The 19,236-nt window shown below is 46.2% G+C and overlaps 1 protein-coding gene across 1 annotated transcript; it reads left to right on the forward strand.

Annotated features, from left to right (window-relative positions):
• Positions 1-2,888: 2,888 nt before the first annotated feature.
• On the forward strand, positions 2,889-6,447 carry LOC306740996 (ras association domain-containing protein 10-like). The gene has a single exon (XM_079223247.1). The coding sequence runs from the start codon at positions 3,129-3,131 to the stop codon at positions 4,536-4,538; it is 1,410 nt and encodes a 469-aa protein (XP_079079373.1). The 5' UTR covers positions 2,889-3,128; the 3' UTR covers positions 4,539-6,447.
• Positions 6,448-19,236: the final 12,789 nt, after the last annotated feature.

The following is a 19,236-nucleotide window of genomic DNA, read 5'->3' on the forward strand; positions in this document are numbered from 1 at the left end:
TTAAAATAAGTTGGTGTTCATATTTCTGGTATTCAGCCAGTGTGGCTGGATCCGCTGCATTTTTTTCAACATATGTTTACTTCATCCCAATTACAGGCTATATAAACAGCATATGTATAGTTAATATTTGCCCTTTACATGTCGTTAGATCACATGTATGTGCTACTTTTTTGTTTTTTATGAAATGTCATAAAAAAAGACAAATTATAATCAAGACATGAGTGATGCTCCTGGCCACAGCTTCTCCCCTCCCTGTGTTGCTGCCTTTCTTTGGCACACAGGACACACGACCCTGGAAGAGATGACCGGCCTGTTCCGTGTCATCAGCATTCTGGAAAAGCTCAGGCTGCTTTTCCGTATCGTTCCCACCACGGTACGCTTCCTCTTTAGGAGCTCCTGTCCAGCTTTTGTGAGGTAAAAAGATTGTTGCATGTGCTGCTCCTCCATCAGGCTCCCTGTGTAGACTTCATACGAGGAAGGGCTTCACAGGCAGCCAGATCTTTATTCAAGGAGACCATTCAATGTCACACTTTTTTTTAATATCCATATTTCTTCACTTGCTTGCTGATGATGGGTCTTCGTTTTGGAACTAGCTGATGCTCGATCTCATCCTCTTCTTCAAAGTCACTGTCAGACTTTGAATTTCAATTGCAAGGCCCTCTGAGCAGAGAATCTTTCGGCCATCTTGATCAGTTGTAATAAGGTTTGTGTTCTGATTTATGTTCTTTACAGAAAATGAGCCAAGGCCTATGAGTCTGAGCTTGAATTAGTTTAATTAATCGTATAATTTTTTGGGGGATAAAAAATACATCACACAAGGGCAACACTGATCCAAATAGCTGAATCCCATATATGGATACTATATATTGTATATAAGAAATGCATTTTGGAAATTTGCCAAAGCAACTGATAAAAAAACAAAACATGAAATAATTTGGTCATAGATGAATGTTGAATGAGACTTGCAGCTGATGAACGGTGTAATCTCCTTTATGGACAGCAGAGGGAGCCACACTCAAAGAATTCAACCCAAAGCGCGTCATCGCTGTCGAGGCCTGATCAACTCATCACCTTCACCGCCACGTGCATCAACAAATCGAAGGTCTGTATTAATTTGCTCTTAAGATAATGGAATCATTACCACATCTCAGTATATTTCATGGATTATGCATAATCCTAAATAGAAGTTTTAACCACAAAGGAGGAACAAAAATAGAAAAAACGTTGGACCTGACTCGTGTTGTGGAGACACTGGAAGAACCAAACCCAGACAGTCGGGATGACGTCACAGGAAACAAGATCAAAGATAAGAAAAGAAAAAAGAAACTCCCCTCCCGTTTTCTCGCGTCCCAGACGCAGCACCGACACACTCCTGTCCCCACATCTCGTGTGTTCAGCGGCGCGTGCCCTGTGAGTAATGCCGCGTGTTTGTGTCTGATACGTGCACGCGCACACACACCAGCGTGTGGCCCCACACTCCCCAGATGGTTCTCCACGCGCAGTTATTTTATCAACAACCCGCGGCACGCACGCACACACACACACACACACACACACGCACACACACGCGCGCGCACGCGCACACACACACACAGGGATCAAACACTTGCCGTTAATGTCACACTCAAGCCCCGGCCCCAATAAAGAAACACTCTTAGTGCAAATCCCTTTCTGGGCCTCGCCTGAAGTAGTTGAAAGGGCAGATGTGTGAGCTGCATCACGTGGGGCTTATGAAGATGAAGATGAAGCGGTGTGTAGAACAATGCACACACTGCGGTGCAACGCCGCTGCTGAGTCAGGGCTTCATCCGGGGCTTTAGCCTCTTCTTGGCTCGAGACCTCGGCCCTACTTTGTGTGCGGAGGAACTAATAACCACCAAACAGATGTTAAATAGATCAGCTCAAAAACTCATTCTGTAAAAATGGGACTGTTGTAAACAACTAAACATTTATTTTACAATTATGTAGTATTACATATAGTTATGTGTAAATTAACCTGAGAATGAAACAAATACACTTTTATACACGCTCATTGAAACAGAGGTCTTCTTCAAACTCCAAAAAACACAAAGACTTTTATTTCACCATCCTGCAGGAGGAGAGAGGGAGGGGAGAGAGAGAGGGGGAGGGAAGGGGAGGGAAGGGGAGCGAGCGAGAGAGAGAGAGGGGTGAGGGAGCGAGCGAGAGAGGGAGGGATGAGGGAGGGGATGGAGAGAGGTGAGGGTGGGGGAGCGAGCGAGAAAGGGAGGGGAGAGAGGTGAGGGGGAGGGAGGGGTGTGAGGGGAGCGAGCGAGAGAGCGAGGTGAGGGAGAGAAAGGTGAGGGTGGGGGAGCGAGCGAGCGAGGGAGGAGAGAGAGGAGCGAACGAGATGAAGGAGGGGAGAGAGAGAGGGAGGTTGAGAGGGAGAGAGAGGGAGAGAGAGGTGAGGGTGAGGGAACAAGTGAAGGAGGGTGAGGGAGGGGAGCGGGAGAGAGAGAGGGAGAGAGGTGAGGGTGGGAGAGCGAGCGAGAGATGGAGGGGTGAGGGACGGGAGAGAGAGAGGTGAGGGAGCGAGCGAGATGAGGGAGGGGAGAGAGAGGTGAGGGTGATTGAACGAGCGAGAGAGAGTGAGGGTGAGGGAGGGGAGAGAAAGAGAGAGAGAGCGAGAGCGAGAGAGCGAGTGAGAGAGAGAGAGAGAAAGGGGCGTGTCCATCCTCCCAGCAGCCTCTCCTGCTCTCTCCCCTGCTCTCGTCCCGCTCACAGCAGAGAGAGCAGCCGGCCCTGACACACAAGGACCCGCGCTCCTCTCCGCTCCTTCCGGAGCAGTGCGCAGGGCTGGAGACGATCAGCCGGGGAGAGAGACATAGAGAGACAGAGGGAGAGAGCGAGGCGATGTCCCGGCAGGCAGCACCGGGAACAGACCTCCGGACAACATGAGTGGATTTAATTTTCCTCGCTCGGACTGAGCGCTCCTGAGGGACCGATGCGCAGCGACGGGAGCGCGCGCAGGACGTGTTACCCTCATCGCATATAAACTGATTATGTTTTAAGTCCGCTTCAAATGCAGCGAGGGACTACTTTCTTCTCCTTTACTCTCTGAGTTTCGCCACAAACAGAAACTTTTTGGGGTGATTTTGAGTCGGACCGGAGATGGAGCCGGAGGAGGGGAAGATCTCCGTGTGGGTCGGCCGGGAGGAGAAGCTCGTCTCCGGGCTGACCAAGCGGACCACCTGCGCCGACGTGGTCCGGGTCCTGCTGGAGGACCAGAACCTGCAGCAGGGCGCCTCTGCGGCCATGCTGTCCGGCTCCCCGCAGTCCTACTGCGTGGTGGAGAAGTGGAGGGGCTTCGAGAGGAGCTTGCCCAACAAGACCAAAGTGCTCCGGCTGTGGGCCGCCTGGGGGGACGAGCAGGAGAACGTGCGCTTCGTCCTGGTGAAGAACGAGGCGTCGCTGCCCAACAACGGCCCCCGCAGCGCCGAGGCCCGGGTGGTCCAGAGCCGAGAGAGCGGCGGCCCGGGCGGCGCGCTGAGGGGCACCGCGCGGACCTGCTGGACCGCCGCGGCCACCGCCGCCAACTTGTCCCAGGACAAACAGAGGCGCGTCGTCCGGAAAGCGTTCAGGAAGTTGGACAAGATGAACAAGAAGAAGGAGCAGGCTGTTTCTAAAGACCACGGCTCCGCGGAGAAGATAGAGACGCTGGTCCACCTGGTGATCTCCCAGGACCACACCATCCGCCAGCAGGTCCAGAGGGTCAAGGAGCTGGACCGGGACATCGAGCGGTACGAGGCCAAAGTGCACTTCGACCGCATCAAGAGACACGGGGTGAACTATGTGCAGGACACATACATGGTGGACTCCACCGCCTCCTCCTCCTCTTCCTCGGAGGCTCCCGCGCCCTCGGACTGCGCGCGGCAGGACACGCGCAGCACGGCGGAGGCGGTCGCGCAGTTCGAGGAGTACGCGCGCCGCTGCGAGGAGGTGGTGCGGCTGCAGGAGGAGCTGACGGAGCGCGAGGCGCTCGTGGAGTGCATTACCGGGGAGATCCAGGAGGAGCTCAACCGGCGGTGGATGAAGCGGCGGCGCGGCGAGAGTGCGGCGGACGCGGCGCAGGACGCGGGCGGCGGCGGCGCGGAGGAGATGCGCGCGGCGGAGCCGGACTCTGACAGCTTGTCAGAGGACGAGCTCGCGCTGGAGGAGGAGAGGATCAAAACGCAGCTGGACACCAGCCTGTACATCGGCCTGCGGCTGAAGACGGACATGGACGCCATCAGGGGGGACCTGGACCTGAGCATGGCGCTCTGGGAGACCAGGGAGAGCGAGCTTCTGGACCTTCTGGCCAAAGTGGAGACCATGGAGATACAGCAGGCAGACAGCACGCTGACTGGCGAGCCGGAGCCGGGGGCGGCGGGCGCAGAGGCCGAGAGGAGCAGCGTCTGGGTGGAGCAGGCCAGAGGCCTGTCCAAGGCCTGCAACACCAACGACGAGGACTCGGACACGGGCCTGAGCTCCATGCACAGCCAGGACTCCGACAACGCGCCCGTGTGCGAGTCGCTGGTGTAGACTCGCTTTTATGTTGTCGTTTGTGAGCACGTTGGACTTTTTATGCAATGGGGAGCCACAGACTCAGGGGCCGATACTGGGGAGACGTTCCTCACTACCCAAAACGCACCTCAGCACGGATACTGTCATTCTATAGCAATAATATGTAACTGCACAATAAGCTGGGAGGGGCGGCATGCTTCGAGAGGGGTTGTAGGCCGTTGCTCCATTGCTGACCTTTGACCTCTGCAAGGAGAGTCAACAACAGCAGCACGTTAGGAGACACAGCTCCACGACAGACCACCGCCTGTAGACCCTCACTGGGAGCTGAGCTCAGTCGCGGGTGGACAGACTGACAGCTGGCTTTTGGTCAGAGGTAATCAAGCTGAGCGCTGAACGCACAAGTCCCCTTTAAAGGTCGTCAGTGCTCCTCTTTGGGGTCCGCTATCAATGTGCCATGACCGCTCTTTTTCAGTGCAAGCGTTTTAGGGGAGGGGGAGCCCCTGAGAAAACAATTAGGATTCATAGCCAGTCAGATACCAGACCACTGTTAGATTTGATCCGCTTTTGTGGAAAGACTCTTTGGTCCGGAGGTGAAACACTGATCCTCAGCAGCAGGACGTCGCTTTGACATCGTCCTCAGTGTCCGTCTTTAAAGCACAACAACAACAACAACAACAACCCTATTTATTTCATTTAGTTGTTGTTCTAAAGCAGTGTTCCTCCACCTGTTTGGCTCATGGCTTTAAAACAATACAAACCCCCTCGTCAAAATGTGCATATTTCTTTGAGCAAGCAATTGTTTCAATGTAATAATTATAGACACCTGAAGAGGCCAATAATAATAATAATATATGTTTTGTCTTCCCGTAACTTTTTAATCATCTTGTTATTCCCTGAGATTTTTATTTTGAGCACCTCACTGGGACCCACTGGCTCCAGCGAGTGTTTCACCCCCGTAAATGTGAGGGAGTTACAAGAGACATATAAAAAATAATGAAAAAGAATGATTGAAATTAAAGCTGCACTGGCTGAGATATCCTAATTGTTTTTGCTCCTAGTAAGGGTCAAGTGCCCCAAAAGCACAGGGTTATACATTTCCCATAATGCAACTGTATTTTTAATTAGACCCGGGCTCTCCGTTAAAAACATAAACGTCTCCTCGTGACAAGTGGACGAGACGTCAGTCGGGCTGTTCAGGAGGAACATTTCCTCTGTCAGGAGGACGGCTACATCAGATGCTGCAAGTGACTGTAAGAGAAATGGAACCTGCCCATTAGATAATAATATATCTCACAATGTGTGGGGAGCCAGAAAGTCCAAAAACACTCACAATTACCATCGGACGTGTTTGTTCATACGCATGCCGATGTTAAGATGCTTTTTGGGAGAAACAGAAGCTGTAGCAGAAAACATTACATTTGAGACCGTCCTTTTTCCTCGTCATGATGTCATGATGTCATTGGTCTCTCAGGTGACTTGTCTCACTGTCAAATAGGTGAGATTAAATGACCATGTAGCACACCGATGGTACCGGGTTCTGTGAGGCGTTAGCGGCCAGCTTGTATCCAAATACCAAAAGCCAATTCATCGCTTGATTGGGATCAGATGGACACACACACACACACACGGCTGCGTCGGCATGTTATCTCACATGACTGTTAGTGTTGAAATAAAGAGCAAAAAAAAACAACCTATCTGGCTCTTAGTGTGGCTTTATTTGGCTCAGTTTAGAGACGACCCCCCTCGGCTAAACATCCTTCCCTCTTGTAGTTTTTCCATTTCATGTGTGCTTTTTATCTTTTTGGACGTGGAAATGTAGCTCTCTAGGCCTGCAGCGCTCAGCAGTGAAAGGTGTGTGTGTGTGTGTGTGTGTGACGAAGTCGTCCCGTCATGCTCGCCACGCATAGTTGTGTTTAATTGCTGCTCTCCCGATCGCTCTTGCATGAACTCCTGCATTAATTATGACAGGATGAAACAGAGACCTGCATGTAGCCAGACGGCCCCACGCAGCTCACGTTACCGTTCAGTAACGAAAGCCTCCGAAGCGTTCCTTCAGGGAACTTTTTCATATTCTCACCGACCTCTAATGCCGTCTAACTATGCAGATTGGTTTGGGTTTTCTCTGTCAAAGTTTTAAAGCAATATCTGTCTCTGAGGCTTCGGCATGGAGCCAAATGAATGGAGGTGAATGGAATCTGTGGCGCTCGCAGCAATGATGAATGCTATTTGGAATATTTAACAGCAGCATCGCTCGTCATGAAACACTGTGGGCAGTTGTGAAGGGGTTTCACTATCTATTATTATCATTATCCAGAGCAATGCAGCTCCATCCACCTCCATTGTATTGGTCTTAAGAAGAGTTAAATTATACATGTACTCTATACATTATACATGTACATGTACATGAAGTCTGATTCCAGTGTGCTTCCACTGGATTAGCGGTGTCGCGAAATACCGGTGTCGACGATAACCGTGCTATTTAAAAATGTTTTATATTGATGTCATGTTAATAATACACGTATGTAAATCCAGCACCTCTTAAATCACACTTTTGTACAGTTATGGTTACAGACTCTCTCCCTCAGACTTTTAGTGAAATTCATTCGCCCCAGAAAAAGACTAAATTATGAATTTGATTAACATTCTTGTTATTAAAGTTATGGTATAGATCGTTGTGAATTATTTCGGCCACATTGACCGTGCAGTGAATATCTGATCCGAACACTTCACTGCTCCTGTCAGCGACCAGTCAAACCTACTCGACCAGGAGAATTCCAGCCGCGTCGCATAACAAAGGTTATGGTTTTGCGCCAGCTTATGTCACACCCTGGTGTTCTGAAGGTGTGGCTAGTGCCGCGTTCTCCACAGTGCCTGTGTCTACAGAACCAACCGCACAGGGGGAATGCTCCACTGAGCACAGAGAGAAGGGCACCTGTGTGTGTGTGTGTGTGTGTGTGTGTGTGTGTGTGTGTGTAAAATGGGGAAATATACAAACAGGAAGGTAAGTATTCTGCTTAAAAGAAGCAATAAGAACAACAAAAGTCTAAATTTGAAAATATCCAAAATACTGCGAAAAAGAAAAGCGAGGTTACAGTTGAATTGGCAATATGTAACGGAAATAAGTTAAACTGGAAGGTTCAGCCATTCGGTCCAAGTTCAAGCACTGGCGGGAGTTGCAGTGACAAAGTGCGATAAAAGTGCATTGGAAGTGTCGTGAAGTGGAAGTTCTGTGAGAAACGAATGCTAAGTGGTAGCAGTGAAGTGTGAGCACGGAGATCTGCTGAAATAAATATTGGGAACGACACAAAAAAAGGAGACTTTACGAGCACGCGCTGCTGAAAGCTTGACACGGCCGAAATAATGAAAACCTGCGTAATGTTGAGTTCCTGTACACCGGTACGGAGACGACTTCAATCCAGGAATAAAACGACTGCAGTGCTGAAGTGGAAGTGTCGGCGCTGAGTGAAGTCGTGGTATCAGTTGAAGTCAAAGTACTAAAAGTAGGTGAAGAGTCAGCTGAAGGTCGAGCACCGAAAGGAGCTGAAAGTGTGAGAGGGAGGTGTCAGGTTCAGAGGAAGACGTGAATGCCAGTTTATGTGTAAATTATAAGAAGTGTGTTGGAGTGTTAAAGCAGCAGGAGTGAATTACGTATAAACGGTGGAATAACACCTGAGGAGCACGTGAGCTCTCAGGTAAAGAACACAAGGCGAAAGCAGTGGAACTGTCCGTTAAGGTGTAACCGCTGTGCAAAGGCATCCCTTGGAACAATGTCAGCGTCTTTTCAAAATAAACTTCCTTTTTCTCTGGAAGTTAAGTTGAGGCAACAAAAACGCCTCGTGAGGTTGAGGGGAAAAGCGCTTAAACGACTCTTGTGAACCGAAAGAGTCATTTGACGAGCGACTGCTGAGAGTCAGGTGTACGACTCACGGGAGGACACAAAAAAGTAATCTTTGCTTTTGCGCTTTTGCACAGGAAACAAGTCCTGGGAGTTTGTTTGACTCATCCGCCTCTACGACTGCATTATCCAATGGGTTGGAAACGTCAACGAGTAAGAGATTAAAGCAGTGACATATTTAGCCAACAGGAGCATTGCAAACATCAGTTGGGGGGAAAACCAAGGAAAGTAGAACAAATCCAAATAGGAGGATATGTGCATCCCTGAAAAACATCTACATATTTGGATGTAATGTATCATATGGTTTTCACATGGCTAGAGCAGCAACACAGCAAATAGCTAAAAAAGTCCACATCCAGCAAAAGACTGATTCAAACTTTTCCATTATCATGTGTCGGTAGGATGTTTCGCCCCAGGGAGGAGGGGGGGCACCGTCTGACAGCTCAGTCGACACCCAGCCGCTGATCTCTGTCTGTGCCCGCTGTTCATCCGACACCATCCATCTCATTCCCACACCGACGGGCTTCTTATGCCCCTGGGTTCCGTTTCACCAGTAGACATCAGCGGCTTCATAGACGGCAGACGACAACCTACTTTCTCCCGTGTCTTCGTTGGCAGATTGCGGTTAAGTTACACGCCGGGTTCATTTGATAGGCTCCTCGTTCTCCGCTCTGCTTTCCTAGCCCCGCCTCTTTCCTTCTCGTCAGCCTCCACGGCGTCACATTTTGATCCTGTGATGTCAAATTGTCCGTTTGTTACATATCTGGGGCAATGCGGTTATTTTTTCTTCCTTTCCAACCGCTCTTATGTCAGTGGAGCTCGAGATTTGGTTAGCCTACTTAGCATTAGGGAGCTAAATTTCACTAATCAACACACTTCATGTGCTGGAACACAATTTCTTAAAGGTGTACTTCGTCCTTAAAAATCACCATTTATTTACCAATTACTGACCGTGTTGCCTTGAATTCTCTAAAGGAAACATTTAGTTTTTCTCGCGTGTCCACGGTGAGCCGAGAAGCAGAGAATTTTAGTAAATAATGAGCGCTGCAAGTCGGAGGTGTTTTAAAAAGTGACAATTTGGTACGTGATAAGTAAGTGTAAGTGATACATGTTTTTGGGGAAGTAATGGACACAACTTGAGAGGTTGATGTAACTTTGCTGTTGGTAAACCATTTACTTCCATTCTTTTTGGAAAGTTATTTGAATCAATTACTTGCTGTCCATCTTAACCAGGACTCCCTGGCAGAAGGGATATTAAAGAACACGGGGACCTTTCTGTTTGAATAAAGGATGAAGAAATAAATAAAAAATGTGAGAGCCAGCTGTTTCAAATACTCATGCTTTATATTTACTGTACACATATTTGAGTGATATTCATTTCCTCTACTTATCAGCACATCAAATGAGAGAATGAATTGAGATGGGACATTTTTGTACAGTTACCAAAAACCTATGGCGCATTGCTAGGGTGACGAACAAAAAAGGTGCAAAAAAATAATATTTGCATTATTGATAAATCTGTCAATCATTTTATTTCTTCACTCAACAATTCGCTCATTGTCGCATCCTTAAAATGTGAGAAACTTCACAACCCACAACTTCCCAGTGACATCTTCCAATCCAGAATCCAAAGACAACAGCAGAAAGTCCTTCTATTTGCTTGAGAAATGACAAACTATCACTCTCAAATATGGAAATGGTTTGCCTTATCATTTCGGCCGGAACAAATGCAAATGCTGTATATTACGCAACAGAAAAAATGTCCTCGGACTGCTCACATGCAGAATGAAAACAACACAAAAAACTGGTGAAAAGAACAAACGGCAAACGAAATAAATGAGTTTCCCATGGTGCTTCGGGCAGAGGAGATGAACGCACAAACAGCTGTCCAGCTCGGATAAAAGAGCTGGTGTGTGTGTGTGTGTGTGTGTGCAGTTGAGTCAATCCCTGCCGAGAACTTGCAGACAGGAGTGTGTGTGTGTGTGTGTGTGTGTGTGTGTGTGTGTGTGTGTGTGTGTGTTGAGAGAGAGAGAGAGAGAGAGATCCGGGCGAGACGGACGCTCCATCACACACAATATATATCACACACAGTTGGCGTTGTTGCCGTTATTTAAAAGAAAAATTCACAAACAAAAGAGGTGTTCTGATGACTCGGCCTTTAGCCTTTAGCATCTACGTTAACCTCCAGCTCCGATTGGTGGAGGGGACGTCATCAGATTTGAGATTTTAAGTGAAAACAGGAAATGAGAACGATGCAGCGGGGCATTCATTTGCTCTTTTAAGCTGTGTGTGTGTGTGTGTGTGTGTGTGTGTGTGTGTGTGTGTGTGTGTGTGTGTGTTGTCAACATTCAGGGACAGCTGGTGGCGGATTATTTTTTGTTGTCGTATATTTACAACACCTCATTAGGAGCTCATCCAGTTGAAATGAAACCCCGCAGGAAGGCCTTTAAAGGGATTTATTACGGCCATATCAGAGATGTAAAGAAGAGATAGACACTCTGTTGATGTTTCTAAAGCTGGGTGGATATCATGCATCATGTGCTTGAGCACCCAAAATGTCAACCTGCTGGTGGCTCCAGAGGAAAAGTTTTTTATGTCTGTACTTAATTTCATGAGCCCTCATGTAGTTGTTGGGATATTTCACTTAGAACTAAAGTAACTGACCGCCTGTCATGGCCTCTCTAAGGATGACATGCATAACCCCCACTCACACAAAAGAAAACGTATCCAGACAAAAGCTTTGTCACATGTTCCAGCAGTATTTGTGCAGCAGCCGTGGCCAATCAGATCCCTTCCTTCATTAACCTTTCATCACAGCTAACGCAGAGCGCTGACCCCTGATGAACAAGTCACTTAGCTCAGGAGTTATCCAGCTTGTCAGCGATATTATTTATTTAGACGGGGGGATTTAAATTTTTTTTTTTTACCACCAGGCAGAATAGGTCTGAGTCCACATCCTCCATAACATCTACCAATGCCGTCCCCACCGGGAGAGCCGGCTCGTTAATAATGAAGCGGAAACAGCTTGTAGGGCCGGAGCTGCTGTCCTGCTGAGTCAACCTGCATTATAAAGACGGGAAGGCAGGCACGGATTTGATTTAGGACGTGGTGACAATACTTATATTATATTGTATTGAGGATTGCAGCAGTACATGTAATTAGAGCAGTGTGGAAGACCAAACTCAACACAAAGACGAGGTTTCTCACATCATAGCGCTCTTCCTTCCGACCGGCGTCTCTGAGGGCGTTTCGTCTACTCCGCTCCCGTTCAGGGAACTCATTTCATACCATTGTTGCATTTGCCCCTCGGTTTGTTTATGTTCACACGCCGGTCCCAAAGTCTGAAACTAATGCCACCCTTTGAAGCAAGCTGCTCTCTCATTGGTCAAAATTTTGTTTTTCAAATTCACTTCCAACGCTCTTCTTCCTCTTTCTTTTTTTTCATTATTGGAGCACGAGCAGAGACAATGTGATGCTAATTGTTTTTCATTGCTGTTATGTGCTTACTATACCTCTGTTTATTAAATTAACTAAACTCAATACAGCTACTTGGATCAGTATTTGCAGTGCGCAGGAGCGACGTAGAGACGCCACATACGTCTCTGGTAGCGGCAGTAACCTGTCACTCACAGTGGCCCCGCCCTAAAGCATTCTCTGCTTTATGGTCTGTTTGACCATAATTTACTAAATGAGCATCTTGCTGTATTGACGAAGACTTGAAACTAGAGATTGAGACATAAACTCATGTTTACTGAGGGAATAAATCAAGAGTCATGGAGTTTCTTTTCTTCTTTTTAACTCATGACGTGTCTCGGTAATGTTGTTACTTTTTTCTGTCACAGGGATTACATTTCAAGATTTCGCCATATTGTTTTGATATCTACATGTTTTAAATATTTCAAGGCACTTTTAATGAGCTCAGTTAAAAAAAAAAGTAAAGCAATACAAAATGTAACATTTTCAAATATTCCATCAATCTTGCTGAAACACATTGGAGTTATTAAAGTCCAGAGGTTGATATTGTTGCGGTGAAGAAGTGCCGCGTGCACATTTTAAGAGGTTAAAAGTCACAAGAAGAAGGAAGAGCAAGTTGTGCCTCCATGTGTGGACGCTCAGTGGAGATAACTTGGAATGAGAAAAGTTGATCTCCAGGAGGATTAATATTTGAAAGCCTGAGAGCCTAATTGCACTATATTTACGACAATCCCAGGGAACAGGTGTGTACTCGCTGCGTTTCAACTTCGCCAACTTGCGACTTTATTTCTCCAATGCCACAGGGCAACTCCGATAACGTTTCCAATCGAAACTGTTGGCAGCAATGCATATGATTAATGCAGGCGGATGGGGGGGAGAGAGACATAACAGGAACAAGCTTTTCCAGTCAGAAGAGATGTAGCCGCCCTTCATGGGAGCGGATGAAAGCAGGCGACTTGAGCTAAGGAACATCGGGAAATCAACACAAGCTGTGTGTCAAAGAAAAAATGTGACTTTTATACTGTCTCATGTTTGCCTCATGTCAACACCGGAGTCTACAAAGTCAGAATGTCGCCCGGTGTGACGACATTCCCCGCCGTCTGACATGTCTGGAGACCAAAATACATCCCGACGCAGAACGCTGACACGTCCTTTTATTGCTGTTTGCAGGTTACAGACAAATCGGGCATATGCATATTTTCACCTATGCTGAAGTGTTTTTTGGGGGGGCCTTTTTCTGCAGCTAGAAACAACTCAATGTAGGGCTCAATGTTTTAACTTTGCCAACTATCGCTGGAACAATGATAACGCTATATATTACCAAAAAAAGTGTTCCATGACATTTCTCCCCATAGAATTCAATGTGAAAGTTCTTTACATGTACAATCAAATTCCACTATTATTCAGAATACGACAACATTATTAATTTGATATGGTACATGTAAGCATTGTATTCCGTTTGGATATTATAAATTAGGCCTTATTCCAAATGATTTTTTTTCAGATTAAGACATATGGAATATGCCAAACAGGGAATAGTAGAGGAATATGTATTCCATTAGCCATCCAAACAGCAGTTAGGGGTATTGTCTTTTTTTTCTTCGAATAAAGGCAAAAACTAGTGATGGCGAGATGAAGCTTCCTGAAGCATTGAAGCTTTCCATCCAATTGGTTCGCTCATGTACCGGAGCTTCATGGAGCTTCATTTGCTCTACTGCGCCACCAAGTGGACAATAGATGTAAAACAGGCAGAGTGATCATAACGACACCATGGCTTTGGTGTGTGAAGCTTTAAATGGAATAAATTATGTTTGTGACGCCAATACATCAATTATTAACTTATTAATATTGTGTCTATCTTTATGATATATTGGCGGGGTCAAAATCAAAACTCGAAACAAATTGGGAGAGGGTTGTGATGACTGTGGGTCAGTGGTTAGAATATCTGACTTTCAGTCAGAGGATCGGTGTTTCAAGCCTCAGCTCCGCTTGTTGATGTGTCCAATTTTTTTTAAATAAGAACTTTTCCACTGCGCTGGGCTTTTTGAGACTATTTCGCCTGCTTTATAAAATACCCTTTCACAGGCACACATGAAGCTGGGTACAGAGAGGAAGGGGGGAAATCCATTGAGTTTCTCAAAAATAAAAAATCGCACGGCAAACCCACAAACTATTTTCTGAATCAGTCACGTGGTACGGCCGGCTCGCGAGGCTTCGAACGTCACCGCATACGTCATCGACACAAGCCTCGATACGCGCTTCACCAAAATCTATCTGGATTACTCGACACGCGCATCGAAGCCTCGACACGAAAGGACACATCACTAGCAAAAACATGTAAGGTAGTCACCGTTGTCATGTCACTTCGACTGATTGAAATGAATGAGAGACTTTAGCTGAGATTTAAATAGTTCTTCTCCGCTCGCAGAATGAAAGGTAATAAGATAATCAAAATGTCTTCCCAAAATGTTCAACTGGTTCCTTTGAGCCTCCTGGTGGGACAGAGAAACCTCCCTCGGGGTAAATTGGAGATAGGGACACTTACTGCAGCATCATGTTGTAACTTAGGCTCTTAAATATGCACACCCATCCATATAATGTTATTTAACACAGCTGTCTTTGCAACGGACTGTTTGAGTGTCTTGTTGTGTCATAAACATTACCCAGAAAGCCGAAACGGCGAGGGATCAAAACGAGAGCGAGAGAGAGAGAGCGAGAGAACAGATGATAAACATGAGGAACGAGTCACTGTGATTTATAGCAGAGTCAGAGGCCTTGACGTTTATGAACTCGACGAGCCAGTTCCAGTTCTGTTTTCATTCCTTCAATCACCTGTTCCTTGCACTCACTCTGCCAGTCAATTAAAGCCAATGCCAGCAGGAAGGGCGGGGGAGCTGATCAATATTTTACGAAAAAAGCTGCTCAGCCAGACAGAGAGAGGCGGTGGTGATGTCAGAGATGAGGAAAAAAATAACACCCACACAGACACTAACTCCAGAGGTAAACAAAGAACATCTGTTACACAACGTGAGTTCTATCAATCTGTTTGGATCAAAACTAAAAGGTTTGAAGATCCGATGTCACATGATCATCTGAATCGGTGCCGTTGACTTGACGGCTGGTGATTGTGCTTGAGTCCGAGAAGAGCTGCCTTGAAGTGGTTTGAGTGGAAATCAGTTGTTTAGACCTGAAAAGTCAAATTCTCGGTTTAGGCGACACGACTTTAGCTTAAGAAGAACATCATGATTTGTGTTGCGACCGCAACGTAACTAGAGTGAATAAATTACAGTACAGTCAACAATGGTCTGAAGCAAGTGTAATGTCAGCGTTTACTTTTGGTTTTACACGGGTCACGAACACGGGCCTCCTGGGTGAAAGTCCTGTTTGTTTTTGCGAAAACTGGAAGCATAATTTGTGAAACGTCAACTGAGGACTCCCTGATCTGAGAACTGTCGGTCACGAGCGGGGGGGGGGGGACACATTTGGACGCAGCACCGGTGCATCATCTGTTGGGGAAAAAAAGAGATGAAAGACACACTGAATAACTGGCATCAAACATCGGAACAGTTAATCTGGTGTGATCTTGACATCACTGCCATCGCAGAGGGAGGGCACCGATCTATTTTTGTCGTCGGTTTTCCAGATGGGCAGGGCCCGGGTCGGATAGGGCGGAACAATAACCATCAGGCTGTGACCCACCAAACATCCGATCCTGTTAAATTAGTTCATCAGTGTCAGTTCACCAAGCATCATCAAAAGACATCTTCTCACCTACAGATATTGAGCCATGCAGATTTCTGGTTTTGAGAATCTACTGACGATATTGGGACTATTTCCTCAGTCAAAAGTAGTTCCTCTCTTTGCAGTTTCAATCCAAACATACTGGTATCTGCTTTGAAAGTCAGTCAGACTGTGATTTCAATATCTACGTGTATCCGTGCATGTCGGTCTGGTTGTTCCTGCGTTGGTGTCGGCAGGTATGGAGGCTGCGCTCCACCCATCGCAGTAATGTAAACTCTGGATTAAACATCAACCAGGAGTCAACACACACACATAGTGTCCGAAGCTGCCTTGACCTCACGTTCCTCCCTCCTGTCAAAGGCAAACAGACTCTGCCTGTGTCAGGGTTTCTTTCTTTTTAACAGTGAAGGATGGGACATTTACCAGATCAGTGAATGTCTGTGTGTGAGAGGCGTAACATCCTTTTTTTCTCACCAGACTTAAAGTATTCCCAGAAAACGCAGCATTCCTTGTGTGTGTGAACACAAAAACGAGTTCCCACAGGTGGGTGGTATCCGAGCTGAGCTCCGACAACTCATCAATCATCTTTCACAGGAATTAGGGACAGGCAATGATGCCTCACGCTTTGTCTGTCTGTCTGTCTCACATTCATACTCACACACACACCAAAAATGTTACAAATTTATAATTGCTTCCCGAAAAGACATAAACGGCTCTTTGGCATGTCTGTGAATCCCTTCTTACCTTTTTAGAATGTTGATGTTATACCAGTGTAATGGAGGCTGAATGAAAGGGCCGATTGAAATTTGATAAGATCAGAAGCAAGCTCCCGGTTTTAAAGAACGCAAAGCTGCTAGGCGTTAGATTTAAGATTCAGAGATTTGATGGAGGAAGAGAAGCTGCAGCTGGCTCTGCGGATTTGAAAAAAAATAGTGATTTCAAGGATTCATTTTGTGAACCTGTACTTATTGACTTTTGGGCTGGTGGCTTGTAATTCGAAATTGTGACGCCCAGGTGTTATGAAACAGACTGCTCTGGAGGATAAAACAAGCCCACCCTGCTGGCTGGGTGGGTTTCTCATTACTCACAGGGGTCAAGACTGGGTGGTGTTACGAGATATACGCCCTCAGATTCTGCAGCTAATTACATAACACCGGCATTTACTAGGCTAAGGAACAGGCTGCGGTGGCGGGTTTACAATAACAGTAGTGACACACACTTGTAAAAAATAAATAAATCATAAAATTAGTTGATTACTACTGAAATGAAAAAGATATATCGTTTCACTTTTTAAAGGCTCAGGAATTCCCTGAAACAGCTGGGCACTGCAGTTTTTAGCAAAGAGTTTGGGACTATTCATCTGTGGATAAACACACATTAGGTGCTCTAGTGAGTAGCGCCGACTGAAAATAAACACAGTGTGTGTTCAGTTGTTATGAAGGAACATGTTATGAAGGAACAGGTAGGATCAATTAATTGGTGGTTCTGGTCTTTTAGTGTACTTTGTTGGCTAACAATGCGTGTGACTCTTAACGTAACCTGTAATCTGTCTGGAGGAAGTGTTGTCATGCGAGTTAATTACATTTCATTGGTAGTATTCCATCGAGAGTGGCAGGAAATAGCCCCAGGCCTCTTGAGCTACCTGGGAGTCCAGGACCTGTGCTTTGGACTCTGAGGAATTCAAATACAAAAGGTGCAACACATTTAAGGGGAAATTGTAAGGGGACACTTTGGAAAATAAAGTATGCACTTTCTTGCTGATGGTTAGACGAGAAGATTGATACCACTCTCAGGTCTGTACACAAAACAGGATTAGCATAACTTAACACATAGATGCTAACAGACATTTTTAGATATTTCGGTTTCTGTAATACAGCTTCAACAACACAGGTGTATTCCTGAGCTTTAGAGGTGCTTGAAGCAGATTGTTTTACCTTTGGCCAGAGCCAGGCTAGCTGTTTCCAGTCTTAATGCTAAGCTAAGATAGCTGGCTAGTGTACTCCTATTTATTGTATGAACATGAGACTGGCATCAATCTTCTCAATGAACTCTCGGTAAGAACTTGAATATATGCACCTTAGAATGTTGATACCGTGCTTGTGTCCCTAAATCCAACAGATGTCCAGTCTTGTAACTTGGGGAAAATGACACGCAGCCCTAAGAGTGATTTTACAGATGATGCTAATGAGAGCGACACACCGAGGTGAATGATGCGAGAGAGAAACCAGACGAGAGGGCAAGCACCACGCAGGAAGTCCACTCTGACTCCAGCCTCTTCATCGTCACCTACAGATGAATACACGGAAACAGATGCTGCCTTTCACTTTCCTGTCCGCCACTTCCTATTACCTCTGCAGCTTGTGTGTTCATAGAACGCGCGAGTCTGGCTCTGCTCTAGTCAGCATAGCTGGAAATGTTGGTGTGTGTGTGAGGGTAGAAGAAAGACCCCAATATCCAGCTGCTATTTTCTGCTCTCGAGCTAATCAGCACAGCATCATCAGCCAGCTAAGCGGTGCACGGTGAGCTAGCTTGCACAGCTGTGCCAAGTGAGCTAGCTCGTTAGTTTAGAGGCGCTCGCTCATTAGTTCAGTGGTGCTAAGTGAGCTAGCTAAAGATGCACGCTTTCTTATTCGCAATGATATGGCTGGCGTGCTGTTTTGTAGAAAGAAAGTAGTTCCTTCACCAAACTGCTCACAACAAGGTTTGTGGAATATCCGGGTCATGATTTCTGGACAGTGACATTGCTGTATATTTGTTATCTGTATGTGCTTATAAAAAGAAACATGGGAAAAAAATATAGCACCTCAAGAGCAGGCAGACATCTCTACTGCCAATATCTACAGGTGAGAGAAAAAAGATGTGTTTTTGATTTTGGGGTACACTATAATTTTTTAAAGATGCAACCCAAACAATATTACTGGTTTGAAATAAGCTGGTACTTTAGGGAGGACTTCCCACACAGACGTTGCCAAGAATGTACAAATACTTACCAACATGTTCCATTAACCAATTTAAGACGTCTTAACTGCACTTCTCACAAGCTTAACTCGTTTATTCTGACCCAGTTGCCGTGTAAAGTTTACACGCATCGACTGGGAAAAAAGTGACTCAATCAACCATTTTGTCGTTTAAAAAAAAATCACCGCTTCACTTTTGCTTTTATGTCTCTTTTCACCCTCGAAGCCTTGTGTAACCTAATTTATGAAAGCCATTTGAAGTGGAGACTTCTGCTGTTATCAGGAGGTATGAAGCTGCGGTGCTTGCCAGGACTGACAAGCGAGACCCTCCCAGGTTAGTCGAGCGCCCATCCACTGCGGTGCAGAGATATCAGGTTCAGAGGGACTCTCCTCCACTTTCCCCTGGAATGAAAGAATGCGATTGTAGATTAGCTCAACGGGGAGGATGTTAGGAAACGGGAGGCAATCATTAACCTCCTTGGTTCCTACCCAGCTATGGATTTAGAACTCTCTCCGAATTCCTGTCTTGTAAACATTTTCCTCCATCCGTCCTGCTTTGATCCAACTCAGGCCATCAAACCACGCGTTTAAAAACTGCAGCCGTAAACAAGCACGTTCCCAGTCAAAAACACGTAAGTGAGAATGCGGT

This window comes from Taurulus bubalis (genome assembly GCF_910589615.1).
Source record: "Taurulus bubalis genome assembly, chromosome: 9".
In the NCBI taxonomy this organism is placed as follows: Eukaryota; Metazoa; Chordata; class Actinopteri; order Perciformes; family Cottidae; genus Taurulus; species Taurulus bubalis.

Bases quoted from the DNA above. Each gene is read 5' to 3' on its own strand.
- LOC306740996 (XM_079223247.1), top strand. From the start codon at position 3,129: ATGGAGCCGGAGGAGGGGAAGATCTCCGTGTGGGTCGGCCGGGAGGAG.